This window comes from Phaethon aethereus, assembly GCF_964289735.1.
Source record: "Phaethon aethereus genome assembly, chromosome: W".
NCBI classification, from domain to species: domain Eukaryota; kingdom Metazoa; phylum Chordata; class Aves; order Phaethontiformes; family Phaethontidae; genus Phaethon; species Phaethon aethereus.
The window spans coordinates 41697876-41724903 of NC_138581.1; the positions used below are offsets into that span (position 1 = coordinate 41697876).

At 44.7% G+C, this 27028-nt stretch overlaps 1 protein-coding gene across 28 annotated transcripts in view; it reads left to right on the forward strand.

Moving 5' to 3' along the window:
- The window catches only part of LOC309415090 (single-stranded DNA-binding protein 2-like), a gene marked incomplete at both ends in the record, with an annotated part of 232259 nt that overhangs the window by 150370 nt on the left and 54861 nt on the right, over positions 1-27028 (forward strand). For 20 of the 28 annotated variants that reach the window (XM_082012527.1, XM_082012506.1, XM_082012517.1 and 17 more), the window contains 3 exons: positions 14716-14775; positions 18597-18663; positions 19842-19912. In XM_082012527.1, the coding sequence (XP_081868653.1) occupies positions 14716-14775; positions 18597-18663; positions 19842-19912 (198 nt within the window). The remainder of the gene's footprint in view (positions 1-14715; positions 14776-18596; positions 18664-19841; positions 19913-27028) is intronic. The other 8 variants (XM_082012531.1, XM_082012533.1, XM_082012521.1 and 5 more) reach the window with 3 other exon arrangements.

The window sequence follows — 27028 nt, forward strand, 5'->3', positions numbered from 1 at the left end:
GTGGCATGTTATATGCATCCTTAATTCCTCAGTGTAAAATGGTCTTCTGGTCAGGGCCACTACAACCCCCAGCCTATTTGCTGAAGGGTCAGAGTGAGAAACAGAGAAAGCCTTGATGCTGTGCAAGCACTGTTCAGCAATAGCGAAAACATTGTCATGTTATCGTCAGCACTGTTTTAGCAACAAATGCAAAGCACAGCACCATACTAGCTACTATGAAGAAAGTTAACTCCATCCCAGCGAGACCCAGTGCAGGCCTCCAGGGAATTAGAAAGGCATATTAAACAGTGCTTTGAGATCATTGGAAGCATAGTGGCAGAGATCAGGTGAGAGCTGTGCTCTGCAGCAGCTGGGAACCATCTATCTAGCCAGGCTAGCCTGGGAGGACTGGAGGCAGCCACCCAGAGATTCCTATCAGGGAAGCTGCTGTCCAGGTGGAGGGTTGTAAAGTCCATACCCCATGCTCCTGTGTGGAGGAGGGTAGAAGCTCCACCTGTTGGAGGTGTGCTCTGGTGGAGTCACTGAGGCAACGGGTAGAGGAGCTGCAGGAGGAAGTCAGCGAGTTATGCCATATTAGGGATGGGGAACAAGAAATAAAGTACTGTTAGAGGCGTTGCAAGAATAAATATTGGGGCCCCATGGCACTGACCTCCAAGGACTACCAGACAAAGAGCGTCAACAGCAAACAGACAACACCTTGGAGAAGGAGGTGCCATGGTCTCTGGTGACCCATGGGAACAGGATATCACTTCACCCCATTTCCTCATATGTACCAACCAGCAACAGATGCAAAATCTTAGCAGTGGATGAAGCCAATGAGCAAGACTCACAGGGAGAAACTGCACCAGTTGCACACACTAAAAGCTGCAAAAGCAAGCAGCAAGTGCTAGTAGTGGGTGACTGCTGAGAGGCACTGAGACATCCATCTGCCAGCCTGATATACAGTCAAGGGAACTTTGCTGCTTGCCAGGAGCCGGGAGCTGGGATGTCACAGAGAGACTGCCACAAGTGGTAAAAACGACAGACTACTCTCTCCTACTTCTTTTCCATGTGGATGCCAGTGACATGGTAAAGCATAACCTGGGCAAGATCAAACAGGACTTCAGAGCCCTGGGGGCACAAGTGAAGGGGACAGGGGCCTAAGTGATCTCCTCTATCTTGCCAGTCAGGTATAAGGGTGAGAGCAGAAGTCAATGCATCATGCAGATCAACACCTGGCTTTGTGGCTGGTGTCATCGCCAGGGCTTTGGTTTCTACAATCATGGGATGTCCTTTGATGAATACAGATTATTTGGGAGAGATGGGATCCACCTATCTAAAAGAGGAAGGAGAATCTTTGCTGGCAGATTGTCTGACACTGAATCACATTTTAAACTAATGAACTTGGGAGGCAGGCTCCTGTCGCAGCCCGAAAGGAGTCGTTTAGGACGACCTCCTTCCCCGTGAGACCAACGACCAAGTTCATGATCCCCCTGGACTGAATTAAGGTGAAACGACACCAGCCAACCAATTTAACAATTTCATAATACAAAATGCAAGGCATGAGGTTACATAAATGACTCAATGGCAACTACTCTAACTAAATAATTCAACTAAACAAACAAGTCCCCTACAGCACATCTTTTACACTTCGACAAAGAGAGGAGAGAGAGAAAGAGATAGAGAGAGAGAGAAGAGAGAGAGAAGAGAGAGAGAGAGAAAGACAGCAAAGATGATATCACCACCCATGGATCCAGCGGCGTCCCGTTGGTCCTCTTGATGCTCCTTGGTGGTGGGGGTCCCCCTTTTTGCTTCTGATGGTGTCATTTTTATACAGTCCCAGTCCCACAATCTCCGTCTGCATGCATATACAACAGGCTGATTCCAAGAAACTGCATGCATATGCAACAGGCTGATTCAATCAGGCAATGGCACATCTGCAGGCCTTGGTGTCTCCTCTCACCGTATCTCTGCTTTACAGGAACAGGTCCTTGCGCCTGCACCGTATCTCGGTCTTTTCTGGGGTCCATTCCGTATCGAGGCATGTTCAAGCCGTTGCACCAAAAAAGGTGTGGGTTCCTCGGAACCGTGAAATGTTTAAGACAGAAACTGCATGTTGGTCCGCCACAGCTCCAAAGCTGTGACACTTGTGTACTCACAAGCAACAGGGTGGATAAGCGCACCTAGCAGATTAGTGAGGAATGCCCCCCAACCCTCCAAAAAGGTTCCGCCAAAAAGGTGAGACAGTCAACAGTCCAACTGCAGTGTCTCTATACCAGTGCACGCAGCATGGATAACAGGCAGGAGGAGCTGGAAGCCACTACAGCTGGAAAGCTATGATCTGATTGCTATCACTGAAACTTGGTGGGATGAATCGCATGATTGGAGCGCTGCAATAGATGGCTATAAACTGTTCAGGAGGGACAGGCAAGGGGGAGGGAGGTTGCTTTCTTTGTAAAAAAATTGATTGAACAAAGCTCTCCTTGAAAAACAGCAGTGCACAGTTTGAGAGCTTATGGGTGAAAATTAGTAATCAAGCCAACAAAAGAAACCTTGTGGTTGGTGTTTACTAGAGGCTGCTCGATCAAAGGGAGGCTGTTGATGAAGCCTTCTTACTTCAACTACAGGAAGCATCATGCTCGCAAGCTCTGATCCTGCTGGGGGACTTCAATCACCCTGACATCTGCTGGAAAAGCAGCACAGCAAGCTGCAAACGGTCCAGGAGACTCTTGGAGTACATAGAGGATAACTTCCTAATCCAGGTGATAGACAGCCCAACCAGAGGAGAAGCGTTACTGGACCTCTTGCTCACTAATGCAGAGGAACTTACTGGAGTGAACAAGACTGGCTGTAGCATGCCCTAGTAGAATTCATGGTCCTGAGGGATATAGACCAGGTGAGAAGTATAGTCAGAACCCTAAAACTTAGGAAAGTGAGCATTCAGTTGTTTAAGGAATTAGTGAGTGGAAACCCATGGGAAACTGCCCTCAGGAATAAAGGATCAGAACAGAGTTGGCAGATCTTTAAGGACATTTTTCTTAGAGCACAAGAGCTCTCGATTCCCATGTGCAAGAAATCAGGCAAGGAAGGCAGGAGACCAGAATGGCTGAGTAAGGACATACTGGTTGAACTAAAGTGTAAGAAGGAAATGCACAGGCAGTGGAAGCAGGGACATGTATCCTGGGAAGAATATAGGGATGCTGTCCGGTTGTGTAGGGGTGGGCTCAGGAAAGCTAAGGCAAAGCTGGAGCTGAATTTGGCAAGGAATGTGAAGAATCATAAGAAGGGCTTCTACAGGTAAATTGGTCAGAAAAGGAAGACAAAAAAAATTGTAACACACACCCCACCCTCCAATAAATGAGACAGGGGATCTGTTGACAACGGACATGGAGAAGGCTGAGGTACTCAACAAATTTTTGGTTCCATTTTCATGTCAATCTCCCCATATCTCTCAAGCCCCTGAACCTCAGTGCAGGGACTGGGGAAATTATGTCCCTGCCATCGTAGGAGAAAATCAGGTTCGAGACCACCTGAGGACCCTGAACATACACAAGTCCATGGGACCAGACGAGATACATCCGAGGGTCCTGAGGGAATTAGATGATGTAGTTGCCAAGCCACTCTCCATGATATTTGAAAAGTCATGGCAGTCAGGTGAAGTCCCCAGTGACTGGAAAGAGGGAAACATCACATTTTTAGAGAGGGTAAAAAGGAGGACCCTGGGAACAACTGACCAGTCATCCTTACCTCTGTGCCTGGGAAGATCATGGAACAGATCCTTCTGGAAGACATGTGTCCTGGTTTCAGCCAGGGTAGAGTCAATTTTCTTCATAGAAGCTAGTGTGAGGCTGTGTTTTGGATTTGGGATGAGAAAATGTTGATAACGGGAAGGACTGTCATGGTTTAGCCCCAGCCGGCTACTAAGCCCCACGCAGCCACTCGCTCACTCCCCCACGGTGGGACAGGGGAGAGAATCAGAAGAGTAAGAGTGAGGAAACTCACGATTTCAGATAAAGACAGTTTAATAAGTAAAGCAAAAGCCGCGCATGCAAGCAAAGCAAAACAGGGAATTCATTCACCACTCCCCACGGGCAGGCAGTGGTTCAGCCATCTCCAGGGAAGCAGGGCTCCGTCACGCGTAATGGTTTCTTGGGAAGATAGACGCCATCACTCCGAATGTCCCTCCACCCCTTCCTTCTTCTTCGTCCCAGCTTTATATACTGAGCATGATGTAGTATGGTAGGGAATATCTCTTTGGTCAGCCTGGGTCAGCTGTCCTGGCCCTGTCCCCTCCCAGCTTCTTGTGCACCCCCAGCCTGCTCGCTGGCAGGCCAGCACGAGAAGCTGGACTGTCCTTGACTACTCAGCAACATCTCAAAACATCATCATGTTATCAACATTTTCTCATCCCAAATCCAAAACACAGCCTCACACTAGCTTCTGTGAAGAAAATTAACTCTACCCTGGCTGAAACCAGGACAACATGTCAGGATATATGGATGACAGGGAGGTGATGAGAGACAGCCAACATGACTTCCCCAAGGGCAAATCATGCCTGACTAATCTAGTGGCCTTCTATGATGGAGTGACTGTGCTGGTGGATAAGGGAATGTTGTAATTTACCCCGGCAGGCAGCTAAACACCACACAGCCATTTGCTCACCCCCCCACAGTGGGATAGGGGAGAGAATCGGGGGAAAAAAAAAAGTCCTGGGTCAAGAAAAAGACAGCTTAATAGGACAGAAAAGGAAGGGATAATAATAATAATAATAATAACAATAATAATATGATATACAAAACAAGCGATGTACAATGCAGTTAATCACCACCTGCCGACCAATGCCCAGCCAGTTCCCGAGCAGTGGCCCCTGGACAGCTTTCCCCCTAGTTTATGTACTGAGCATGATGTCATATGGTATGGAATATCCCTTTGGCCAGTTTGGGTCAGCTGTCCTGGCTGTGTCCTCTCCTAGCCTCCCATCCTCCTCGCTGGTAGGGCAGTATGAGAAGCTGAAAAGTCCTTGACAGTGTAAACACTGCTTAGCAACAACTAAAACAGCAGTGTGTTATCATCAACATTATTCTCATCCTAAATCCAAACCACAGCACTATACCAGCTACTAGGAAGAAAAGTAACTCTATCCCAGCCCAAACCAGGACAGGGAAGAGGTAAGAATGTCATCTACTTGGACTTCTATAATGCCTTTGATATGGTCCCACACAATGTTCTTGCCTCTGAAATGGAGAGATATGGGTTTGATGGACGGACTGTTGGGAGGATAAGGAATTGGCTGGATGGCTGTTTCCAAAGAGATACAGTCAATGTCTCAATGTCCAAGTGGAAACCAGCAATGAGTTGTGTCCCTCAGGGGCCAGTATTGGGACCAGTACTCTTTAATATCTTCATCAATGACATTGACAGGGGGACTGAGTGCACCCTCAGCAAGTTTGCAGATGACACCAAGCTGAGTGGTGCAGTTGATTCACTTGAGGGACGAGATGCCATCCAGAGGGACCTTGACAGGTTTGAGAGGTGGGCCCATGCAAACATCATAAGGTTCAACACGGCCAATTGCAAGTTCCTGCACATGGGTCCAGGCAATCTCAAGCAAAAATACAGGCTGGGTGAAGAATGGAGCCCTGAGAAAAAGGACTTGGGGGTGTTAGTTGATGAGAAGCTCAACATGACACGGCAATGTGTGCTTGCAGCCCAGAAATCCAACCGTATCCTGGGCTGCACGAAAAGCAGCATGGCCAGCAGGTTGAGGGAGATGATTCTCCCCCTCCACTCTGCTCTGGTGAGACCCCACCTGGAGTACTGCATCCAGCTCTGGAGCCCTCAGCACAGGAAAGACATGGATCTGCTGGAGAGGATCCAGAGGAGGGCCACCAAAATGATCAGAGGGATGGAACACCTCTGCTATGAGGACAGCCTGAGAGAGTTGGGGTTGTTCAGCCTGGAGAAGAGAAGGCTCCGGGGAGACCTTATTGCGGCCTTTCAATATATAAGAAGGGGCTTATGAGAAAGATGGAGAGAGATTCTTTACCAGGACCTGTAGTAACAGGACAAGGGATATCAGTTTTAAACTGAAAGAGGGTAGATTTAGACTAGATAGAAGGAAGAAACTTTTCACAATGAGGGTGGTGAGACACTGGCCCAGGTTGCCCAGAGAGGTGGTAGATGCCCCATCCCTGGAAACATTCCAGGTCAGGTTGGACGGGGCTCTGAGCAACCTGATCTAGTTGAAGGTGTCCCTGCTCATTGCAGGGGGGGGTTGAACTAGATGATCTTTAAAGGTCCCTTCCAACCCAAACCATACTATGATTCTATGAAAATAATCTAAGATGAGGTAAACTCATTCACTTGTGATCAGAAGGGATTAGTTCATAGAATTCAAAGTGGCTAAGATTTTAACAAATGATCTTATTTCCAGTTTCTGGTCTGAGGACAGCTTTTTTCACAACAGTTAGTTCTGTGCAGTAGAGAAGTGTTATATTTGAAAGTTCTGTTAGATTTAGGCCTAGTAAGATCTTCAAAGTATTTAGTACTAGCTTCACTCTGTTCTTCCTGAGGGTAATGAGATCTGAAGAAATTCATATTTTATACTTAAATATCATGGTATGGTATGAATGAAAAAATATTTGCTTGAACATTTAGTTTTGTCATGGAAACTTTGAATTCCCAGTACACCTCTATTCTATGATGCATGCCAGAGCATCCATTTTAAGTGCAAGTTGCATTCAGGTACATACCAGTACTCTTCAGGTAGTACAGTGCTGTCTCATTTCCATCTATCTCTATATTAATCTTGAGATCAGCTAAAAAAAATGAGGTGATCTTTGTCTATATTATCAGCTTTACTAAGTAAATAAACAAAGGCCAGAGGAAAGTTTTGGAGCCTGTGTTCATTGAAGTATGTTCAATTCATAGAATCATAGAATCACAGAATCATTAAGGTTGGAAAAGACCTTTAAGATCATCAAGTCCAACTGTCAACCTGACCCCACCATGCCCACTAAACCATGTCCTGAAGTGCCACGTCTACATGTTTTTTGAACACTTCCAGTGAAAACTGTTGGGTTTATAGGATTTTCTTTGCCTTTTAGTTATTTTTTTCAGTTTTAACATAGGTAAATATAGAGTTCTAGATTCTAATCCAGTGGAATTTGTTGTGTTTCTCCAAGTTAGTGACAATTTTCACTGCGGAAGATCTGACTCAGGTTGCTTAATTTTGCAGTGCAACTGTGAGAAAAATTTAAATGCATAGTTAATGAAACCCCAGTTATCTTCACCTCCTTTATTACCTGGCTGACCAAAAGTTTGCCATGTATGCATCTATATAAAAGAATCTTTCTCTTTTTCTTTTCAAGGCACTCAGGTAGATAAAAACATTGAGATTGTACTTAACTCACCTGGGAGACACTGCTAAATAGTTGTCATCAAGTGCCAACTGAGATTTGGAGGAAACAGGTTGTTTACAGTTCACTTTTTTAATTTGGTAGATTTTTTAAAATTAAATTCTACCACTGACTATACCTTTTGCACATATAAGTATGTTTTTAAATGTGTTTCTGTTTTGTAGCAAATTTGTTAAGATAGTTGAGCTAACTTCTAAACCTTATTTCTAAAGTGCATATATAATGTAAAGGAATCGTCATGTAGTTTGCCTCATTCACCAGTTTTGATCATCAGAAATACTAGGATAGGCATGGGAATAATGTGTTGACAGCATGTTTGAAATACAAATGTTACATATTGCTCTTACATAAAGCAAAAAAACCCACCCAAAATCCAACCCACCAAAGTAATATAAGGCTGTCATGACATCTAGTGGCAGTTATTCATTCTTATATTAGCTCAATCCATATTATTCTAATATATTACTTTTAGCCTTGTAGTGCTCTAGTTGAGTTGACCTAATGCTCTAGTAGAGTATTATTACAGTAAGACAGAGCAAAAATAACTTTTCCATTTCTTTTCTTGCCTAGCATTATTATTAGGTATAAAAAACCTAAATTTAAATAGCACATAGATAGTTAAAATAATGAAAATAAGTTAGTGAATTAAAAATCAGTAACAACATACATCTCTGCATTTCAAAACAGTAATAGTGAACTATTTATATATAAAAAGAAATTTTTTTTTTTAGCTTATGTGAAAGGATATAAAAAGTCTGTCCTTTTTTAGTGTTATTGATCAGTGAAGCCTACCAAATAAGTACAGATGGCACCTTTACATCTCTTCTGAGACAGTGTGGAGTGAAACCAGCCCATTTACAGGTTCACTCAGTCCTTGCAGCCACTTTAATCTAGCTCACATGTGTTAGTCTCCTAGAAACTATTCTACTGGCCAGGGATCTGCTGGGTATATGATCCTCTATGTCAGCCCCTTTGCAATCGCAGAAGATCCTCTCATATTGCTAATTTGAACAAGCATTCAACTGTAAGAAAGATAAGGAGGGAGAAATCCTCCAGCATCCCTTTAAAGCCATTTTGAATTATCCACTCAGGGGTGGTTGTACAAGGAATGAAGATACATAATTCCTGCTGCTAAATTACATGACTAAAGTTAAACGATACTGATATCTCTCAGAATGATCTTTGCAGGTCCATAGTGTGTATCTACATTGATTTTGAATTTTTTTTTTATCTTTTTAAACCTCTTTGAACTGCTTAAACTATTGTCTTCCCCTAATCCTCATGTAGTTTCTTGGTTTTCCAGGGCATTACCATTTTTTTCCAGCATTGGAAACAAAATGAGTCATATTCTGAAAAGTAAAAATTTGATGTTGTATGAGAAAACCTCTGCTTAATGCAGTGGATCTGTTTCAGAACACTGTACTCACATTTTCTGCAGCATTGACATGAGGATAAAAAGCACTTTTTATAAGCTTCCGTTTCTGTACAAAAATATGTTGCTCATTTTTTTTGTATTTTTATACACTGAATAGAACAGTAAACCCATTGGGAAGAGAGGGGACATAGCTAGAATTAAAGGTGCTAAAATGGGTTCCATCCTGCTTGAAACGAAATATAAAAGTTGAAAGAGTAGACATTCTATGAATTATGCACTATTACATAATAATATCATGTAATGTGATATGGGCCAGCAGGAGTAGGGAAGTGATTGTGCCCCTGTACTCGGTGCTGGTGAGGCCGCACCTTGAGTACTGCGTTCAGTTTTTGGCCCCTCACTCCAAGAAGGACGTTGAGTTGCTGGAGCGTGTCCAGAGAAGGGCAACGAAGCTGGGGAGGGGTCTGGAGCACAAGTCTTATGAAGAGCGGCTGAGGGAACTGGGGTTGTTCAGTCTGGAGAAGAGGAGGCTGAGGGGAGCCCTCATCGCTCTCTACAACTACCTGAAAGGGGGTTGTGGCGACGAGGGTGTTGGTCTCTTCTCCCAAGTAACTAGCGATAGGACAAGAGGAAATGGCCTCAAGTTGCACCAGGGGAGGTTTAGATTGGATATTAGGAAAAATTTCTTTACCGAGAGAGTGGTCAAGCATTGGAACAGGCTGCCCAGGGAGGTGGTGGAGTCACCATCTCTGGAGGTGTTCAAAAAATGTGTGGACATGGCACTTTGGGACATGGTTTAGTGGGCATGGTGGTGTTGGGTTGATGGTTGGTCTTGATGATCTTGAAGGTCTTTTCCAACCTAAATGATTCTGTGACTATGTTAAAATATGGTTGACTTGAGAGATATTGCTGACATCCCTTTTATGAAACGTACGACTGTAAATAAACTTAAAGTACTGTTTGCTGAATATAGTAAATCAAGTACACTAGTGTGCTGCACTATATAGAATGCAATTAGTTGACCTTTAAAGAAATTGTTTAGATTCTGATTTCCTCCCACTCTTACTGCTTCAAAAGGATCATGTTTACAAACTTCACAACACGCAACCCCTTTTTCTCTCTTTTTAGCATAGAATCTCACCATCAGATAGAAGGCATGAAGAAGCCTCTATTTTTATGGCACATTATTTCAAAGGCTCTTTTTACTAATTGTTGTTGTTTAACCCCAGCCAACAACTAAGCACCACACACCCACTTGCTCACTCTGGCCCAGCAGAATGGGGGGAAGAGAATTGGAAGGGTAAAAGTGAGAAAATTCATGGGTTGAGATAAGAATAATACTAATAACAATAATTAGCAATAATAAATTTTAATGAAAAGGAAAATAACAAAGAGAGAGAGAAATAAAACCCAAGAAAGACAAGTGATGCAAATGAAAACAATTGCTCACCACCAATGGACTGATGCTCAGACACTCCCTGAGCAGTGGCCCCCTCGCCAACCTTCCCCCTACTTTATACCTGAGCCTGATGTCATATGGTCTCGAATATCCCTTTGGTCAGTTGGGGTCAACTGTCCTGGCTGTGTCCCCTCCCAACTTCCCGTGCACCCCTAGGCTACTCACTGGCGGGGCGATTTGAGGAGCACAAAAGGCCATGACTCTATGTCAGCACTGCTTAGCAATAACGAAAACATCCCTGTGTTATCAACACTGTTTTCAGCACAAACGCAAAACATAGCCCCATACAAGCTACTATGAAGAAAATTAACTCTATCCCAGCCAAAACCAGCACATACTCCACCCATTATTCCATACCATTTAAGCCATGCTCAGGCCTCACACTATCCAATACATTCTCATGGCAGTCAGGTGAAGTCCCCGGTGACTGGAAAAAGGGAAACGTTGCACCCATTTTTAAAAAGGATAGAAAGGGGGACCCTGGTGAGAAGGAGCTGTGGCACTGAGAATCTGGTAAACAGCTGGACACCTGCCGGGCTCAGCCTTGAGGAGAAGGAGCTGTGGTAAACAACTAAGAGGAAGTAAAGGAGTGTGTTGACACCTGCAGGCAGCAAATCCTGACTGTGTGAGAAGCGCGTGGACTGTGTGTGGTAACCAGCTAGGACGTATTTTGTGGCACGTGAAAGAGCTGTAACTGCATAAAAAGCAGACACTTGTAGCAATAAAGGCCTTTGGCCTGAAACCGCCCCAGAGTCCGTGCCCTATCACTCCACACCCTGGAAACTACCGACCAGTCAGCCTCACCTCTGTGCCTGGGAAGATCATGGAAGAGATCCTCCTAGAAGCTATGCTAAGGCACATGGAGGGCAGGGGGGTGATTCGGGACTAGCCAGCATGGCTTCTCCAAGGGCAAGTCCTGCCTGACCAACCTAGTGGCCTTCTATGATGGAGGGACCACATCAATGGACAAGGGAAGAGCTACGGATGTCGTCTATCTGGACTTCTGTAAGGCCTTTGACACAGTCCCCCACAACATCCTTCTCTCTAAATTGGAGAGATATGGATTTGATGGGTGGACTGTTGGATGGATGAGGAATTGGTGGGATGGTCGCATCCAGAGGGTAGTGGTCAACACTGTACAGATGGAGATCGGTGATGAGTGGTGTACCTCAGGAGCCCATATTGGGACCAGTACTCTTTAATATCTTCGTCAATGACATAGAGGGATCGAGTGCACCCTCAGCAAGTTTGCTGACAACACCAAGCTGAGTGGTGCAGTTGACACACCTGAGGGACAGGATGCCATCCAGAGGGACCTGGACAAGCTCAAGGAATGGGCCCATGTGAACCTCATGAGGTTCAACAAGGCCACCTGCACCTGGGTCAGGGCAACCCCTGGTATCAGCACATGCTGGGGGATGAAGGGATTGAGAGCAGCCCTGCCAAGAAGGACTTGGGGGTACCGGTGGATGAAAAGCTGGACATGAGCCAGCAATGTGCCCTCGCAGCCCAGAAGGCCAACCATATCCTCGGCTGCACCCAAAGCAGCGTGGCCAGCAGGTCGAGGGAGGTGATTCTGCCCCTCTACTCCACTCTGGTGAGACCCCACCTGGAGTACTGCATCCAGCTCTGGAGCCCTCAGCCCAGGAAAGACATGGACCTGTTGGATTGGGTCCAGAGGAGGGCCACAAAAATGCTCATCCCAGACAAAACCATCACACTAATGTAATCTTTTCACAACTGTCATTTAACGTTTATTCTCCAATTTATAAACTCTCTGTATTGTAATTTTTTTTCTAGCATCTTATTGGAACATGTGTTTATGTAGACAATTATTATTACAGCTTTCATCTGATCCTGACATGTGAAAGGTTCAGTTTATTTTTTTCTGCAGATCATGTGAAAAATATTACTAATCATTAGTAACGTAATTACGCTGGTAGATATTACTAATATTTTTGCATGTATTACTAATAATGATGATAACTGACATTTTCATTTATAACACAGTACAGCTGACAGAGCCCAAATATGCCATTCCTTCATGAAGCAATTATGTTGACCATAGAGTTTTAGTGACCTGTTTGTGTTCCTTAGCTATAGCAGAGGAGATGGCTTCTGGTTATGTACATTTGTTTTATTTCCAAGAGATCCCAAAGAGTGGTTTTCTGCAATAGTTCATTCATCATAAGAGATTTCTCTTGGGAAGTTCTATAAGACTCCTTTCTTTTATATCTCTCGTTTCTCCTATGACTGCTAGGCAGTTTCATGAATGGAAGTGAGCTACTGTTTCATAATATAAAGTTTTATGGCACTTTTGCTTTCTCAGTGCCCAGTAATTTAGGCACAGGAGAGAAGATGCTAGTGTATTAGTAGAAAGTTTGAGAGAAAACCTCATGGAAACGTTTTTTCCCCTCAGGCTCTTAAAGGAAACAGTCTTTTTTGTCACTGTATTCAGTGTCAAAGTGTACACTTAGTCTCAATTTTCTTCTGGAATTGTAGGTATGTTTGCTTGCCAAAATAATCCTCTTCATCATATGTTTGGTCAGATGTTTGTGCCTTTTTCCTGTAGATCTGGAACTTGCCACTGATCTCCCTGCTTTTTAGATTTCTAGATTGTTGTCACACTTTGAGATGGAACAAGTAGAGATGTTAAAGCTATTTGCTGATGCTACCATTTGTTTATCATTTATTTCTGGACCTAGTTTAAGGGATTGAACTTTTTTATAGGCTACAAAGTAGTATAGTAGTAGTGAAGAGCCACTAGAATCTCACAAAGTGCAGGATGCTATGAGAACTGAGTGGATGTTTCGTTTTGAGAGAGGAAGAGTTGTAATGAGCATGAAGCTATGTGTGGAGGGATGGAAGGAGCACAATACTGAGTTAATATAGTTCACGACCACCAAAAGTTCTAGATCCATCACCACCAAAGTTCTAGATACTTATGACATAAACTTGAAATCCATGCCCTCGCAGGTTAAATCTTGTATTGTATTGCGGTGGGTTGAGCCTGGCTGGATGCCAGGTGCCCACCAAAGCCGCTCTGTCACTCCCCTCTTCAGCTGGACAGGGGAGAGAAAATGTAAGGAGAAGCTTGTGGGTCGAGATAAGGACAGGGAGAGATCATACAGCAATTACTGTCACGGGCCAGACAGACTTGACTTGGGGAAATTAATTTAATTAATTGCCAATCAAATCAGAGTAGGGATAATGAGAAGTAAAATGAAATCTTAAAACATCTTTCCCCCACCCCTCCCTTCTTCCCAGGCTCAGCTTCACTCCTGATTTTTCTACCCCCTCCCCCCCGAGCGGCGCAGGGGGACGGGGAATGGGGGTTGCGGTCAGTTCATCACACATTGTTTCTGCTGCTCCTTCCTCCTCAGGGGGAGGACTCCTCACACTCTTCCCCTGCTCCAGCGTGGGGTCCCTCCCACGGGATGCAGTCCTTCAGGAAGACTGCTCCAGTGTGGGTCCCCCATGGGGTCCTCTCACCACAGGTCCACAGGTCCTGCCAGGATCCTGCTCCAGCACCGGCTCTCCATGGGGTTACAGCCTCCTTGAGGTGCATCCACCTGCTCCGGTGTGGCATCCTCCACGGGCTGCAGGTGGAGATCTGCTCCAGCATGGAGCTCCATGGGCTGCAGGGGCACAGCCTGCCTCACCATGGGCTTCCCCACGGGCTGCAGGGGAATCTCTGCTCCGGCACCTGGAGCACCTCCTGCCCCTCCTTCTTCACTGACCTTGGTGTCTGCAGAGTTGTTCCTTTCACATATTCTCACTCCTCTCTCCCACTGCAATTGCTGCGTGCTGGGGTTTTTTTCCCCTTCTTAAATATGTTATCACAGAGGTGCTACCACCGTCACTGATTGGCTTGGCCTTGGCCAGTGGTGGGTCCGTCTTGGAGTCATCTGGCATTGGCTCTATCGGGCATAGGGGAAGCTTCTAGCAGCTTCTCACAGAAGCCACCCCTGTAGTCCCCCCGCTATCAAAACCTTGCCATGCAAACCCAATACATGTATTTTACTGTATTATTATAAAAAAGCGAAGGGAAAATATTTGCTAATTATTATGCTGCTATTTACCTCTTGAGTCTTCCAAAAACATTTTTCTTTTGCATTCCCCCTTATGCAGTCAAAAAATTAGATGTGTGATTATATGATCTAAATGTTTTCTTATTCTTCATGGTTGATGCATTAAGTTGTGTATATCTGCCTACACAATAGCTGTAGCAAAATCTTATATTTTAAAATAATGTATGTAGATAGATAATATATTTTAAAATAATCTATGTAGATAGATACACTAAGAATCTTTAAAATTATTTAGTTATAGCTAAACATTGCAGAATAATGTACTGGATGCTCTGTGGAAGCATGTAAGCTGGATTCCTGAGGTTTGAGCATGACACAAGCCATATGCCCAATGACTCAACACAGTATTTACAAGCTATCTTGAATTATTCAGCACTACTTTTTTTTCCATAGCCTTTCATGTCCCCTCGATACCCTGGAGGTCCAAGACCACCTTTAAGAATACCCAATCAGGTAAGAATTTATCACTGATTCACATTTGTGTTCCAGGGACATGGTACAGTATTGAGAACAGGGAATGTTCTCTCGTTGGCTACCAATTTCTCTGATATACAGGACTCACTTAGTTTCTCTCTACCCCATTTTGTCTGACCATTAAATGGTTATTTTGATATGGTGTGTGATAAGATACACCACACAGCTCACTTTCCTATGCTTAATTAGTGCCTACATCTCAAAATTTATTGTGCATTAAGCCTGTCTACAGAGGGAGAATATAGTTGTCTTGTGCAGTGCTTCATTAACCTTAGCCAATCAGTGCTGTCTCCTCTGAGAAGGCAGCAGAATGTCTCCATGGTTGTTATATTCTGTAAACTTTCCTAACCACATTAAGCAGTTATCACTGAGGATTTTTTTACTTAGTTATGCATAAAATGCATCACTCCCTCCTATTCCTTGTTAGATGTGTAAAGTATTTCTCCTTTGCAGTTATGGAGATTATTGGTGAGGTAAAGATATCATAAAGTACACTGTGCCTCTTACAGAATGAGTAATGAGCTGCTGTTTGTCAGCAGAGACCTTTATTGGCCTATATGTGAAAAGATGATTATGGAAGCAGATAACTTTTGCATTTATACAAATTTTTATGTTTTTGGTCTCCTTAGTGTAGATAGATGAGAACACAGTAGTTAGCAGATGAAAAGTTAGAGATAAGCAGATAGAAATTATCAGATGAGCTCTGAAAGTGAAACTGAGTCAACTAAAAGATTGGGAAAGGTTGATAGGATAGCTGGAATACGGGTTTTTTTGTGCAGCTTAGACTTCCAGGACTGCTTTTCTTGCTGTCACAGCTTGATGAGGAGACTCTTCTGCTCCAACCTCAGTTCTGGCTATTGTTTATGTCTGTATGGCACAATGTCAACAAAATGATCTTGAGCACTGGCACAACATTGCCAGAAAGTTGAAGTTTAAATTTTAGTGAGCTGGACACTTCAGGTTGCAAGACTTCTTCAAATGTTCCTCTTGATGATATTTGAGAGCAGGTTAAGTTATCTATAGCATAGCTACTTTCTCAGAAGGGAAATAGGTGACAACATTCCTGAAGTGATCATCAAGGGACAATATAAGAGTGCAATAATAGGACTTTAGTTAAATATTTGTTATAGATATACTGTAGCTCAGTATCAGATATCTTCCTGCTTTTTGCACCTTTCAATAATATTAGCCAAAGATACACAAGCATTTGGCTTTTATTTTTTTTATTTCTCTTTCTACATTTCTGAATTGTATTAATACTGGCAGGTAAAAACTGGATGTGGTAAATGCTATAAAAGTGCTACCAACCTGCAGTTTTAGTTTCAGAACTACTTTTCAGCTATTTTTGTCTGTACATTACATTATTTTCAGATTAGAGCTGTAACATAATCTTAGTGAATTACAGCTCTTGCAATTCATTTACAATTGTGCTGCATTCATGAATTACTGCTTTGGGTAATGCTGCCATACTGTAAGTTACAGTATATATGGGCAGTGTGTGGAACTAATAAACTATTGTAATGCAGCTTTAAGGTTGAAATTTTGATTACATGAAGGTCAGTAAAAATCAGAGTTAAAGTTCTCACTGTAACTATAAATCAATCCCTTAATGCATTTCAGTAGGGATTATATTTTTTATGCAAGGAAGTATAACAAAGGGCATGCATACACAGCACAGTGCAGTGCTGTGTAAGGATAGCTGAGCTAGTTTTAAGCTTTTTAGCAAGGAAAGTTCGCATATACTGAGTATTGCACTAATGCACCTAGTGAGTACTAGTCTCATCTACTTCTACAAGAGCATCTGCTCTTGGCAATGCATTGTGCTGTGCAGTTTTCTTGAAAAATAATATGATACACTGGGAAGGAACTGCAGTCTCTTGTGTAACTATCCATACTAATTACTACATGAGTTAAGTCTTCAGTCAAATGGGCATACAGCAGTTCCTCCCTCCTTGCCCTTATTTATCACCTGTCATCTGACAGAAATGAACAGTTTTTGCTTCACTAGTATTTGGCACGTCTCTGTGTATTTCATGTGTTGTTCTTGCATATTGTCCTGACTTGGAGCCACTGAAGTAAATATAAAATTCTCATTTAAATTATGTAGTCTCAGATTAATATATATTCCATAAATACTACAATAGAATACCTTTGGAGTAGGTGTTAAAATGAGGTAACAATGTGGATCTTAATTTTGAATTTCCTACCTCTTGTGGAAATAAACCTTGCAGTATTTGCAGATGGTTCCCCTTTGTATATATATCCCAAACTACCACAGTATTTCCAAGTCAAGAGTAACCGAACCATTCCCTCAGTGAGGAATAACTGTATTGCCTGAGTAGATTACTTTCATAATACCAGATTTATTTACTCCAGATACATTTTTACTGAAAATGTGTTGTTATTCTGAAATATTAAATAGCACTTTATGGATCAGCTACAAAGATCCATTTACAACAACATTTTTCTAGTTGACTAAACTATAGATAAGAGACTAGAAATTAGCCTTAAACCTAAAGGTTACTATAAACTCAAAGGGCAGATAAAAAACTGTGGATTTGTCGTGGTTTAGCCCCAGCCGGCAACTAAGCCCCACGCAGCCGCTTGCTCACTCCCCCATGTTGGGACAGAAGATAGAATCGGACGAGTAAAAGTGAGAAAACTCATGGGTTGAGATAAAGACAGTTTGAGATAAAGCCGTGCACGCAACCAAAGAAAAACAGGGAATTCATTCACCACTCCCCATGGGCAGGCAGGTGTTCAGCCATCTCCAGGGAAGCAGGGCTCCATCACGCGTAATGGTTTCTTGGGAAGACAGACACCATCACTCCGAACGTCCCTCCACCCCTTCCTTCTTCTTCGTCCCAGCTTTATATACTGAGCATGACGTTATATGGTAGGGAATATCTCTGGCCAGTCTGGGTCAGCTGTCCTGGCTGTGTCCCCTCCCAGCTCCCCGTGCACCCCCAGCCTGCTCGCTGCAGGCCAGCACGAGAAGCTGGACTGTCCTTGACTGCTTAGCAACAACCCAAAACATCAGCACATTATCAACATTTTCTCATCCCAAATCCAAAGCACAGCCTCACACTAGCTTCTATGAAGAAAATTAACTCTACCCTGGCTGAAACCAGGACAGGATTTAAAAATAATACGTTTGATTTGGATCAGAGGTGAGGTAACACAATATATCTTCATGCTTGAAGGCAAGATTTAGGAGCAAGTTTTATGACTCTTGTACTACTCTCCTGTAGATGAATAATAAGCTTATTTTCGTGTTGATATCCTTCAAGAGTAAGGCAGAGTGGAAGCTAAAATATCACTCATATCACAGCCCTAATTTACAGTTTGAATGCTGTGAAGTTGGCTCATTTATGGTTCATTCTCAGAGAAGATCACAATCTTCACATTCTGGACTATTAAAGGAAGATGTTAAAATAACGGTTAAAATGAAAAACTGTAGAAATTTAACCTTCGGATAAATTACCAGGAAATCAAGAAATAGGTAATGTTCTGAGGTTAAAAAATAGGTAAGGTAAATTAAAGGAAGAATTGGGGAAAAAAGAAAGAAAATTAGGCAAAAATATATTTTGGAGATTATTTATACATAATTCCATGGAAGACCAAGATTTTGTTTGCGCAAATCCATAATCAGGGTCTTAGGCATTTAGGAGAGTTAACTCTTCCAGATTGCTCTTGATTCTGAAGAAAAATCTGAGAATTAAAACCAAAATACTTGTATTATATGTTTAACACAAATTATAGTGTATTATCTCCTCTTAATACTGTTTCTACGCCTGCAGGCACTTGGAGGTGTCCCAGGAAGTCAGCCATTATTGCCTAGTGGGATGGACCCAACACGGCAGCAAGGTGAAGCGTGAAATAATTATTTGGCATGTTCAAAAGTACTATGATCTCAAACTTGTGTCTTTACGTTTCAAAGCTTACTGCAAATTTGTAAACTCTTTGTTAAACTAAGGGATTATTTGTTAAATCACACAGAATCACACAGAATCATTAAGGTTGGAAAAGACCTTCAAGATCATAAAGTCCGACCGTTAACCCAACATCACCATGCCCACTAAACCATGTCCTGAAGTGCCACGTCTACATGTTTTTTGAACACTTCCAGAGATGGTGACTCCACCACCTCCCTGGGCAGCCTGTTCCAATATTTGACCACTCTCTCTGTAAAGAAATTTTTCCTAAAATCCAATCTAAACCTCCCCTGGCGCAACTTGAGGCCATTTCCTCTCATCCTATCGCTGGTTACTTGGGAGAAGAGACCAACACCCACCTCGCCACAACCCCCTTTCAGGTAGTTGTAGAGAGAGATGAGATGTCCCCTCAGCCTCCTCTTCTCCAGACTAAACAACCCCAGTTCCCTCAGCCGCTCCCCAGAAGACTTGTGCTCCAGACCCCTCACCAGCTTCGTTGCCCTTCTCTGGACACGCTCCAGCAACTCACTGTCCTTCTTGGAGTGAGGGGCCCAAAAGGGAACACAGGATTTGAGGTGCGGCCTCACCAGTGCCGAGTACAGGGGCACAATCACTTCCCTACTCCTGCTGGCCACACTATTGCTGATACAGGCCAGGACGCTGTTGGCCTTCTTGGCCACCTGGGCACACTGCTGGCTCATATTCAGCCGGCTGTCAACCAGCACCCCCAGGTCCTTTTCTGCCGGGCAGCTCTCTAGCCACTCCTCCCCAAGCCTGTAGCTTTGCATGGGGTTGTTATGACCCAAGTGTAGGACCCGGCACTTGGCCTTATTAAACCTCATACAGTTGACCTCTGCCCATCGATCCAGCCTGTCCAGATCCCTCTGCAGAGCCCTCCTACCCTCCAGCAGATCAACGCTCCCACCCAACTTGGCGTCATCTGCAAACTTACTGAGGGAGCACTCGATCCCCTCATCCAGATCATCTATAAAGATATTGAACAAGACCGGCCCCATTACTGAGCCCTGGGGGTTGATACCAGCCCTAAAGTTGTTTTAGAAGATGCTTGTATATTGTATAGCTGTTTAAGCTGCATAATTTTCTTTCCAGGGCATCCAAACATGGGTGGGCCAATGCAGAGAATGACTCCTCCAAGAGGAATGATTCCTTTAGGACCACAGGTACCTTCCATGGATATATATCTCTTTTTATTGACAGGATCTGTACTTATACTATATTACTCTGGCTTTCTGTGAGTTGAAGATAGAATATGCCAGGACCTGTTCTTCTAATCCCTTTTTAAAATAAATTTTATCTCTTTTATAGAATTAATTCTGAGTTGCAGCTGTACAAAGTCTCAAATTCAAGAATAAGTTATTTTGATTAACAGTTGAAATTAAAACTTCCTTAAGTAACTTGTTTATTTCAGAAAAGTTATGTTTTTTCCCCAGAGAGTGTATGTTATAACTAAAGGCCAAGATCTTTAAAGGAGCTCAAGGACTGAGTAGGTGTTTCCTTATCCTCCCAACCTAATTGATTACACTGTTTAGGAGGGAAGAATTAATCTAATACAATTAAGTTAGTCAAACTCTTTGTAGGAAAAAATCCCAAAAATATTCTTTAAAGATTTTTCTTCATCCACTATTGATCTAGATTTTTGTTGAGTGCCAGAGAGATTGTAATGTAAAATTTGAAGTTCACGCTGCCATTTCTCATCCTTATCAGTCATAAGCATCTCTCTAGCTCTGTTTTCAAGGAGCAAAGCAACCTTGAATTGCAAGAACCAACCTGCTGCCTTGCTTCACAGGCAGTAAATGGGAAACTCTTGTTGTGCTGGTATAGAAATGCTTATATATCAAGTATAACATTTATATGTTTGTTTCCCAACTGATATAAACTACTACCAGTAGAAATGCTTTGATGCCTATATGATTGTGTCATATTCTTATGTCAATATAAACCATGACTCTAAACAATTTTTTTCAGTGTAAAGACATACATAGTGTGACTTAAGTCCTCCAAAACCAGAAAAGTTACCTCAGTTTTATATTTTATGATTCTAGACTGTTTCAAATTAAATAACTTAAAGAAAAAAGTGGTATACAGTTGTAAATGCTTGAGTCTTTGAAAAGCTCCAAAGGCTTTGGTTCAGGCTTTTTCAAGCTACAGTTATGCCAGCTGAACAGGCTGCTACCTACAATCTGTGACTGGCTACTTATTCCAAGTCCCCTCTGCTGGTGAGCTTCTCACATGCTCCCTAATGCATTCTAGTCAAAAACAATTGGCTAATCTTAAATATTAAAAAAATAAATATTGGCTAATATGGCTTATTTTGACCACCAGAAGTTAGGGAGCACTTTTACCAACAACTCAACCACCAGATAAACAGTGGAGATGGTGACTTTGATTAAAAATTTGTAAGGAACAGATTAGGGCAATAACTTCTGCAGAGAGCATAGCTGCAGCTGAAGGAACCTATATATCAGTAGCCTTAATGAAACTATTTAATGACCAAGAAGTACATTTGAGTAGAATTCTTCTAGCCCTGCAGGACTCCATAAAGATTTTTAACCCAGGTCCAGACAAATGATTCTTGAACTAAAGTAAAGAGGGGAGATACCAGACAGAACAAATAAGGAGAATAGCTCAGCCCTCCAAATCAAGATGTGAAAATGAAATAAAATAGATACAGAACTAATGTTTCGTTACAGTAAGACTGTATCCTCTTCCAGATCCAGTAGTGCCAACTGAAGATGTTACTGTGCCTAGCTGCTTTGGCTACCCACCAGTTACTGCCCTACAGTTCTGACAGAGGAGTTGTTACTGTGAGCATCCTCTAATCTATGTCAGGCAAAATTCATAGAATCATAGAATAATAGAATAGTTTGGGTTGGAAGGGACCTTTGAAGGTTATCTAGTCCAACCCCCCTGCAGTGAGCAGGGACATCTTCAACTAGGTCAGGTCGCTCAGAGCCCTGTCCAACCTGACCTGGAATGTTTCCAGGGATGGGGCATCTACCACCTCTCTGGGCAACCTGGGCCAGTGTCTCACCACCCTCATTGTGAAAAGTTTCTTCCTTCTATCTAGTCTAAATCTACCCTCTTTCAGTTTAAACTGATATCCCTTGTCCTGTTACTACAGGTCCTGGTAAAAAAACTCCATCTTATAAGCCCCTTCTTATATATTGAAAGGCCGCGATAAGGTCTCCCCGGAGCCTTCTCTTCTCCAAGCTGAAAAAACCTAAACTCTCTCAGCCTGTCCTCACATCAGAGGTGTTCCATCCCTCTGATCATTTTGGTGGCCTCCTCTGGACCTGCTCCAACAGATCCATGTCTTTCCTGCGCTGAGGGCTCCAGAGCTGGACGCAGTACTCCAGGTGGGGTCTCACCAGAGCAGAGTAGAGGGGCAGAATCACCTCCCTTGACCTGCTGGCCACGCTGCTTTGGATGCAGCCCAGGACACGGTTGGCCTTCTGGGCTCTGAGTGCACATTGCTGGCTCATGTCCAGCTTTTCATTCACCAGTACCCCCAAGTCCTTCTTGGCAGAGCTGCTCTCAATCCCTTCATCCCAGCCTGTACTGATACCAGGGGTTGTGCCCACCCAGGTGCAGGAGGCCTTGTTGAACCTCCTGAGGTTCACACGGGTCCATTCCTCAAGCTTGTCCAAGACCCTCTGGATGGCATCTCGTCCCTCAAGTGAATCAACTGCACCACTCAGCTTGGTGTCGTCGGCAAACTTGCTGAGGGTGCACTCGATCCCACTATGTCATTGATGAAGATATTAAAGAGTACTGGTCCCAATATGGACCCCTCAGGGACTCCACTCGTTGCTGATCTCCATCTGGACATTGAGCCGTTGACCACTACCATCTGGATGCAACCATTCAGCCAATTCCCAATCCATCCAACAGTCCACCCATCAAATCCATCTCTCTCCAATTTAGAGAGAAGGATGTCATGGGGGACCGTGTCAAAGGCCTTACAGAATTTAGATAGATGACATCCATAGCTCTTCCCTTGTCCACTGATGTGGTCACCCCATCATAGAAGGCCACTAGGTTGGTCAGGCAGGACTTGCCCTTGCTGAAGCCATGCTGGCTGCCTCGATTCACCTCCCTGTCCTCCATGTGCCTTAGCATAGCTGCTAGGAGGATCTGTTCCATGGCACATCTTCCCAGGAACAGAGGTGAGGCTAATGGGTCGGTAGTTCCCAGGGTCCTCCTTGGTACTTTTTTTTAAAAATGGGTGCAATGTTTCCCTTTTTCCAGTCTCCAGGGACTTCACCTGACTGCCAGGACTTTCCAGATATCATGGAGAGTGGTTTGGCAACTACGTATGTCAGACAATTCCCTCAGGACTCTGGGATGCATCTCGTCAGGTCCCATAGACTTGTGTGTGTTCAAGTTCCTCAGGTGGTCTCAAACGTGATCTTCTCTTTTTATCTTCCTTTTTAAAATTATCTATAACTCCAGTTAAACAGGTGGTTTGTGTTAATCTGGCTGACTTTTGCCTGAGCATGCACACCAATCAGTCTGCCATCACTACAAAAAAAGACAGGAATGAGTAATGCTTGATGACTAGCCACTATGTATAATACTGTCTTCAGATGGCATAGTTGGATCTAGAAGACAACATCAGTTTGCATCCTTTGGACCTATTATTGCAAACCAGCTATCTATAGAAGACTTTGTGGAGTTTCTAATAATGAATGAATTTATAAGTGTGGGGGTTTTATTTGCAGCAACAGAACACCCTCTTGTAGTTCTAGATTAGTTCTAGGTAACTGAATGTCTCGTATCACTCCACGTATACAGCACCAGAACAATACTTTGAATCCTATTGTTGGATTTCTCCCAGGTCTTCATGACTTCATTTTACACATGGATTTGTGAATCTGACCAATATAGAGAACACCCATAAACTTGAGTCATATAGTTTATAGTATAATATATGTAGTTTATACTGTAAGTAGAACATATTAGTTCTAGTAGTGGAAAACAGCAACAATGATTTAGGATTTTTTTGAAGTAAATCATTTTTTGATTTACCAAGCCACCGAGGCGAAGGGCGGAGGATGGCGCTGGGGGACCCTTCCTGAAGTGGCAAAACTGCGAAGGCGGCAGTGCAGGGAGAGAGAGGGTGCCCCACCCCCCCCAGGCCAGCAGAGCGGGCTCCTGACGAGCGGCAGCTCTGGCTCAGCGTGGGCGAGGACAAGAGCGGCAGCAGCCAAAGCCCCTCATGTATAAGAGCAGCCCCAGGGAGCATGGCAAACAGGGCGGCCAAACGGGACATGGTGCGTCAGAAGGACATGGCGTGTCAGTTTGCGCGTCAGCTCGTGCAGGGAAGGCGTGCGGGCAGGGTGCAGTCCCCCCCAACACTAGATGCTCTCTGACGAGTGGCCATCAGTCTCCCAGAAGAGGCCCAGCCATGGTCTCCATTCGACTGAAAGCCGTGGCCAGAAGGAATGTGGCGACCTAGACCAAGCTCGTGCACAAGCACATGGCTGTCCAAGTGTCCGGCTGCAGGCAGGGCCTGAGCCTGTCGCTTGTGCCAGAGACCATCTGAGACACCACCTGCGTGCGGTGCGACCAGGTGAGGGATCTGTTCAGCCTGGGGGCAGAGCTGAAAGAGGGAGCGGAGAGGCTGAGGAGCATCAGGGAGTGTGAGAGGGAGATGGATTGGTGGAGCCACACCCGGCCATCCCTGAGGCAGGGGCAGCTGGTGGAGGCTCCACAAGCAGCAGGGGATCCCCTGGCCTCTTGCTGCTGGGCAGAAGGAGGGGACCTAAGAGATGAGGGAGAATGGAAGCAGGTCCCTGCCCAGGGCAGCAGACGAATCCCCTCCTGGCCTCCCTCACCATCCCAGCTGCCCTCACACAACAGGTATGGGGCTCTGGAACTTGAGGGCCAGGCACATGAGGACCTTGATGAAAGTCCATCCAGGGGGTTGCCTAGGGTGAGTCAGCCAGCCACACGCATCAAGTCGTCCTCTGTTAAGAAAAAAAGGAGGGTAATTGTCGTAGGCGACTCCCTTCTGAGGGCTACAGAGGGCCCAATATGCCGACCAGACCCAACCACAGGGAAGTCTGCTGCCTCCCTGGGGCCGGGGTGATGTCACCAGGAAACTCCCTGGTCTGGTTTGGCCCACTGATTACTACCTGCTGTTGGTCCTACAGGTTGGCAACGATGAGGTTGCACTAAGAAGCCCAAAGGCAATTAAAAGGGACTTCAGAGCACTGGGGCAACTGGTCGATGGAGTGGGAGCACAGGTAGTGTTTTCGTCAATCCCTGCAGTGGCGGGGAGGAACGCTGAAAGGAACAGGAAAGCACACCTGGTTAACACGTGGCTCAGAGACTGGTGCTGTCAGCAGAATTTTGGGGTTTTTGACCATGGGGTGGTTTACACGGCACCGGGCCTCCTGGCAACAGATGGAGTGCAACTGTCTCCAAGGGGCAAAAGGATTCTTGCTTACGAGCTGGCAGGCCTCATCGAGAGGACTTTAAACTAGATTTGAAGGGGGAAGGGGATAAAACCAGGCTCACTAGAGATGAGCCTAGGGGTGGCATGCTGGAGTTGGGGGTGAAATCGATAGCCCAGCTCAAGTGCATCTACACCAATGCACGCAGCATGGGCACCAAACAGGAGGAGCTGGAAGCCATTGTGCAGCGGGACAGCTATGACTTAGTCGCCATCACAGAAACATGGTGGGATGACTCTCATGACTGGAGTGCTGCAGTGGATGGCTATAAGCTCTTCCGAAGGGATAGGCAGGGAAGGAGAGGTGGTGGGGTGGCTCTGTATGTTAGGGAGTGTTTTCATTGAATAGAAATCAATGATTGTGAAGACCAAGTAGAGTGCTTGTGGGTAAGGATGAGGGGGAAGGCCAATGAGGCAGATATCCTGCTGGGAGTCTGTTACAAACCACCCAACCAGGATGAAGAGACGGATGAAACATTCTGTAAGCGACTGGCAGAAGTCTCGCATTCGCTGGCCCTTGTTCTTGTGGGGGACTTCAACCTACCGGACATCTGCTGGAAGTATAACACGGCAGAGAGGAAACAGTCTAGGAGGTTCCTGGAGTGTGTGGAGGATAACTTCCTGACACAGCTGGTGAGTGAGCCCACCAGGGGAGGTGCCTTGCTGGACCTGCTGTTTACAAACAGAGAAGGACTGGTGAGAGATGTGGTGGTCGGAGGCCGTCTTGGGCTTAGCGACCATGACATGATAGATTTCTCAGTTGTGAGGGAAGTAAGGAGGGGGGTCAGCAAAACTGCTACCGTGGACTTCCGGAGGGCAGACTTTGGCCTGTTCAGGTCACTAGTTGAGAGAGTCCCTTGGGAGACAGTCCTGAAGGACAAAGGGGTCCAGGAAGGCTGGACAGTCTTCAAGAAGGAAATCTTAAAGGCACAGGAGCAGGCCATCCCCATGTGCCGTAAGAAGAGCTGGCGGGGAAGGCGACCGGCCTGGCTGAACAGGGAGATTTTGCTGGGACTCAGGGAAAAGAGGAGAGTTTATCACCTCTGGAAGAAGGGGCAGGCAACTCACGAAGAGTACAAGGATCTCGTTAGGTCAAGCAGGGACAAAATTAGAAAGGCAAAAGCCCAGCTAGAGCTCAGTCTGGCCACGGTCGTAAAGGAAAACAAAAAATGCTTCTACAAATCTGTTAACAACAAAAAGAGAGGCAAGGAGAATCTCCATCCCTTACTGGATGTGGTGGGGAACATTGTCTTTAAGGATGAGGACAAGGTTGAGGTACTTAATGCCTTCTTTGCCTCAGTCTTTAATAGCCAGTCCAGGTATCCGCAGGGAATTCAGCCCCCTGAGCTGGAAGATGGGGATGGAGAGCACAGTAACCCGCCCATAATCCAGGAGGAAGCAATTAAGGATCTGCTAAGCCTCCTGGACACCCACAAGTCTATGGGGCCTGATGGGATCCACCCGAGAGTAGTGAGAGAGCTGGCGGAGGAGCTTGCCAAGCCACTCTCCATCATTTATCAGCAGTCCTGGTTAACAGGGGAGGTCCCAGAAGACTGGAGGCTTGCCAATGTGACGCCCGCCTACAAGAAAGACCGGAAGGAGGATTCTGGGAACTACAGGCCTGTCAGCCTGACCTCGGTACCAGGGAAGATCATGGAGCGGTTCGTCTTGAGAGTGCTCACAGGGCATCTGCAGGACAACCAAGGGATCAGGCCCAGCCAGCATGGGTTCACAAAAGGCAGGTCCTGCTTGACCAACCTGATCTCCTTCTATGACCAGGTGACCCGCCTAGTGGATGAGGGAAAGGCTGTGAACGTTG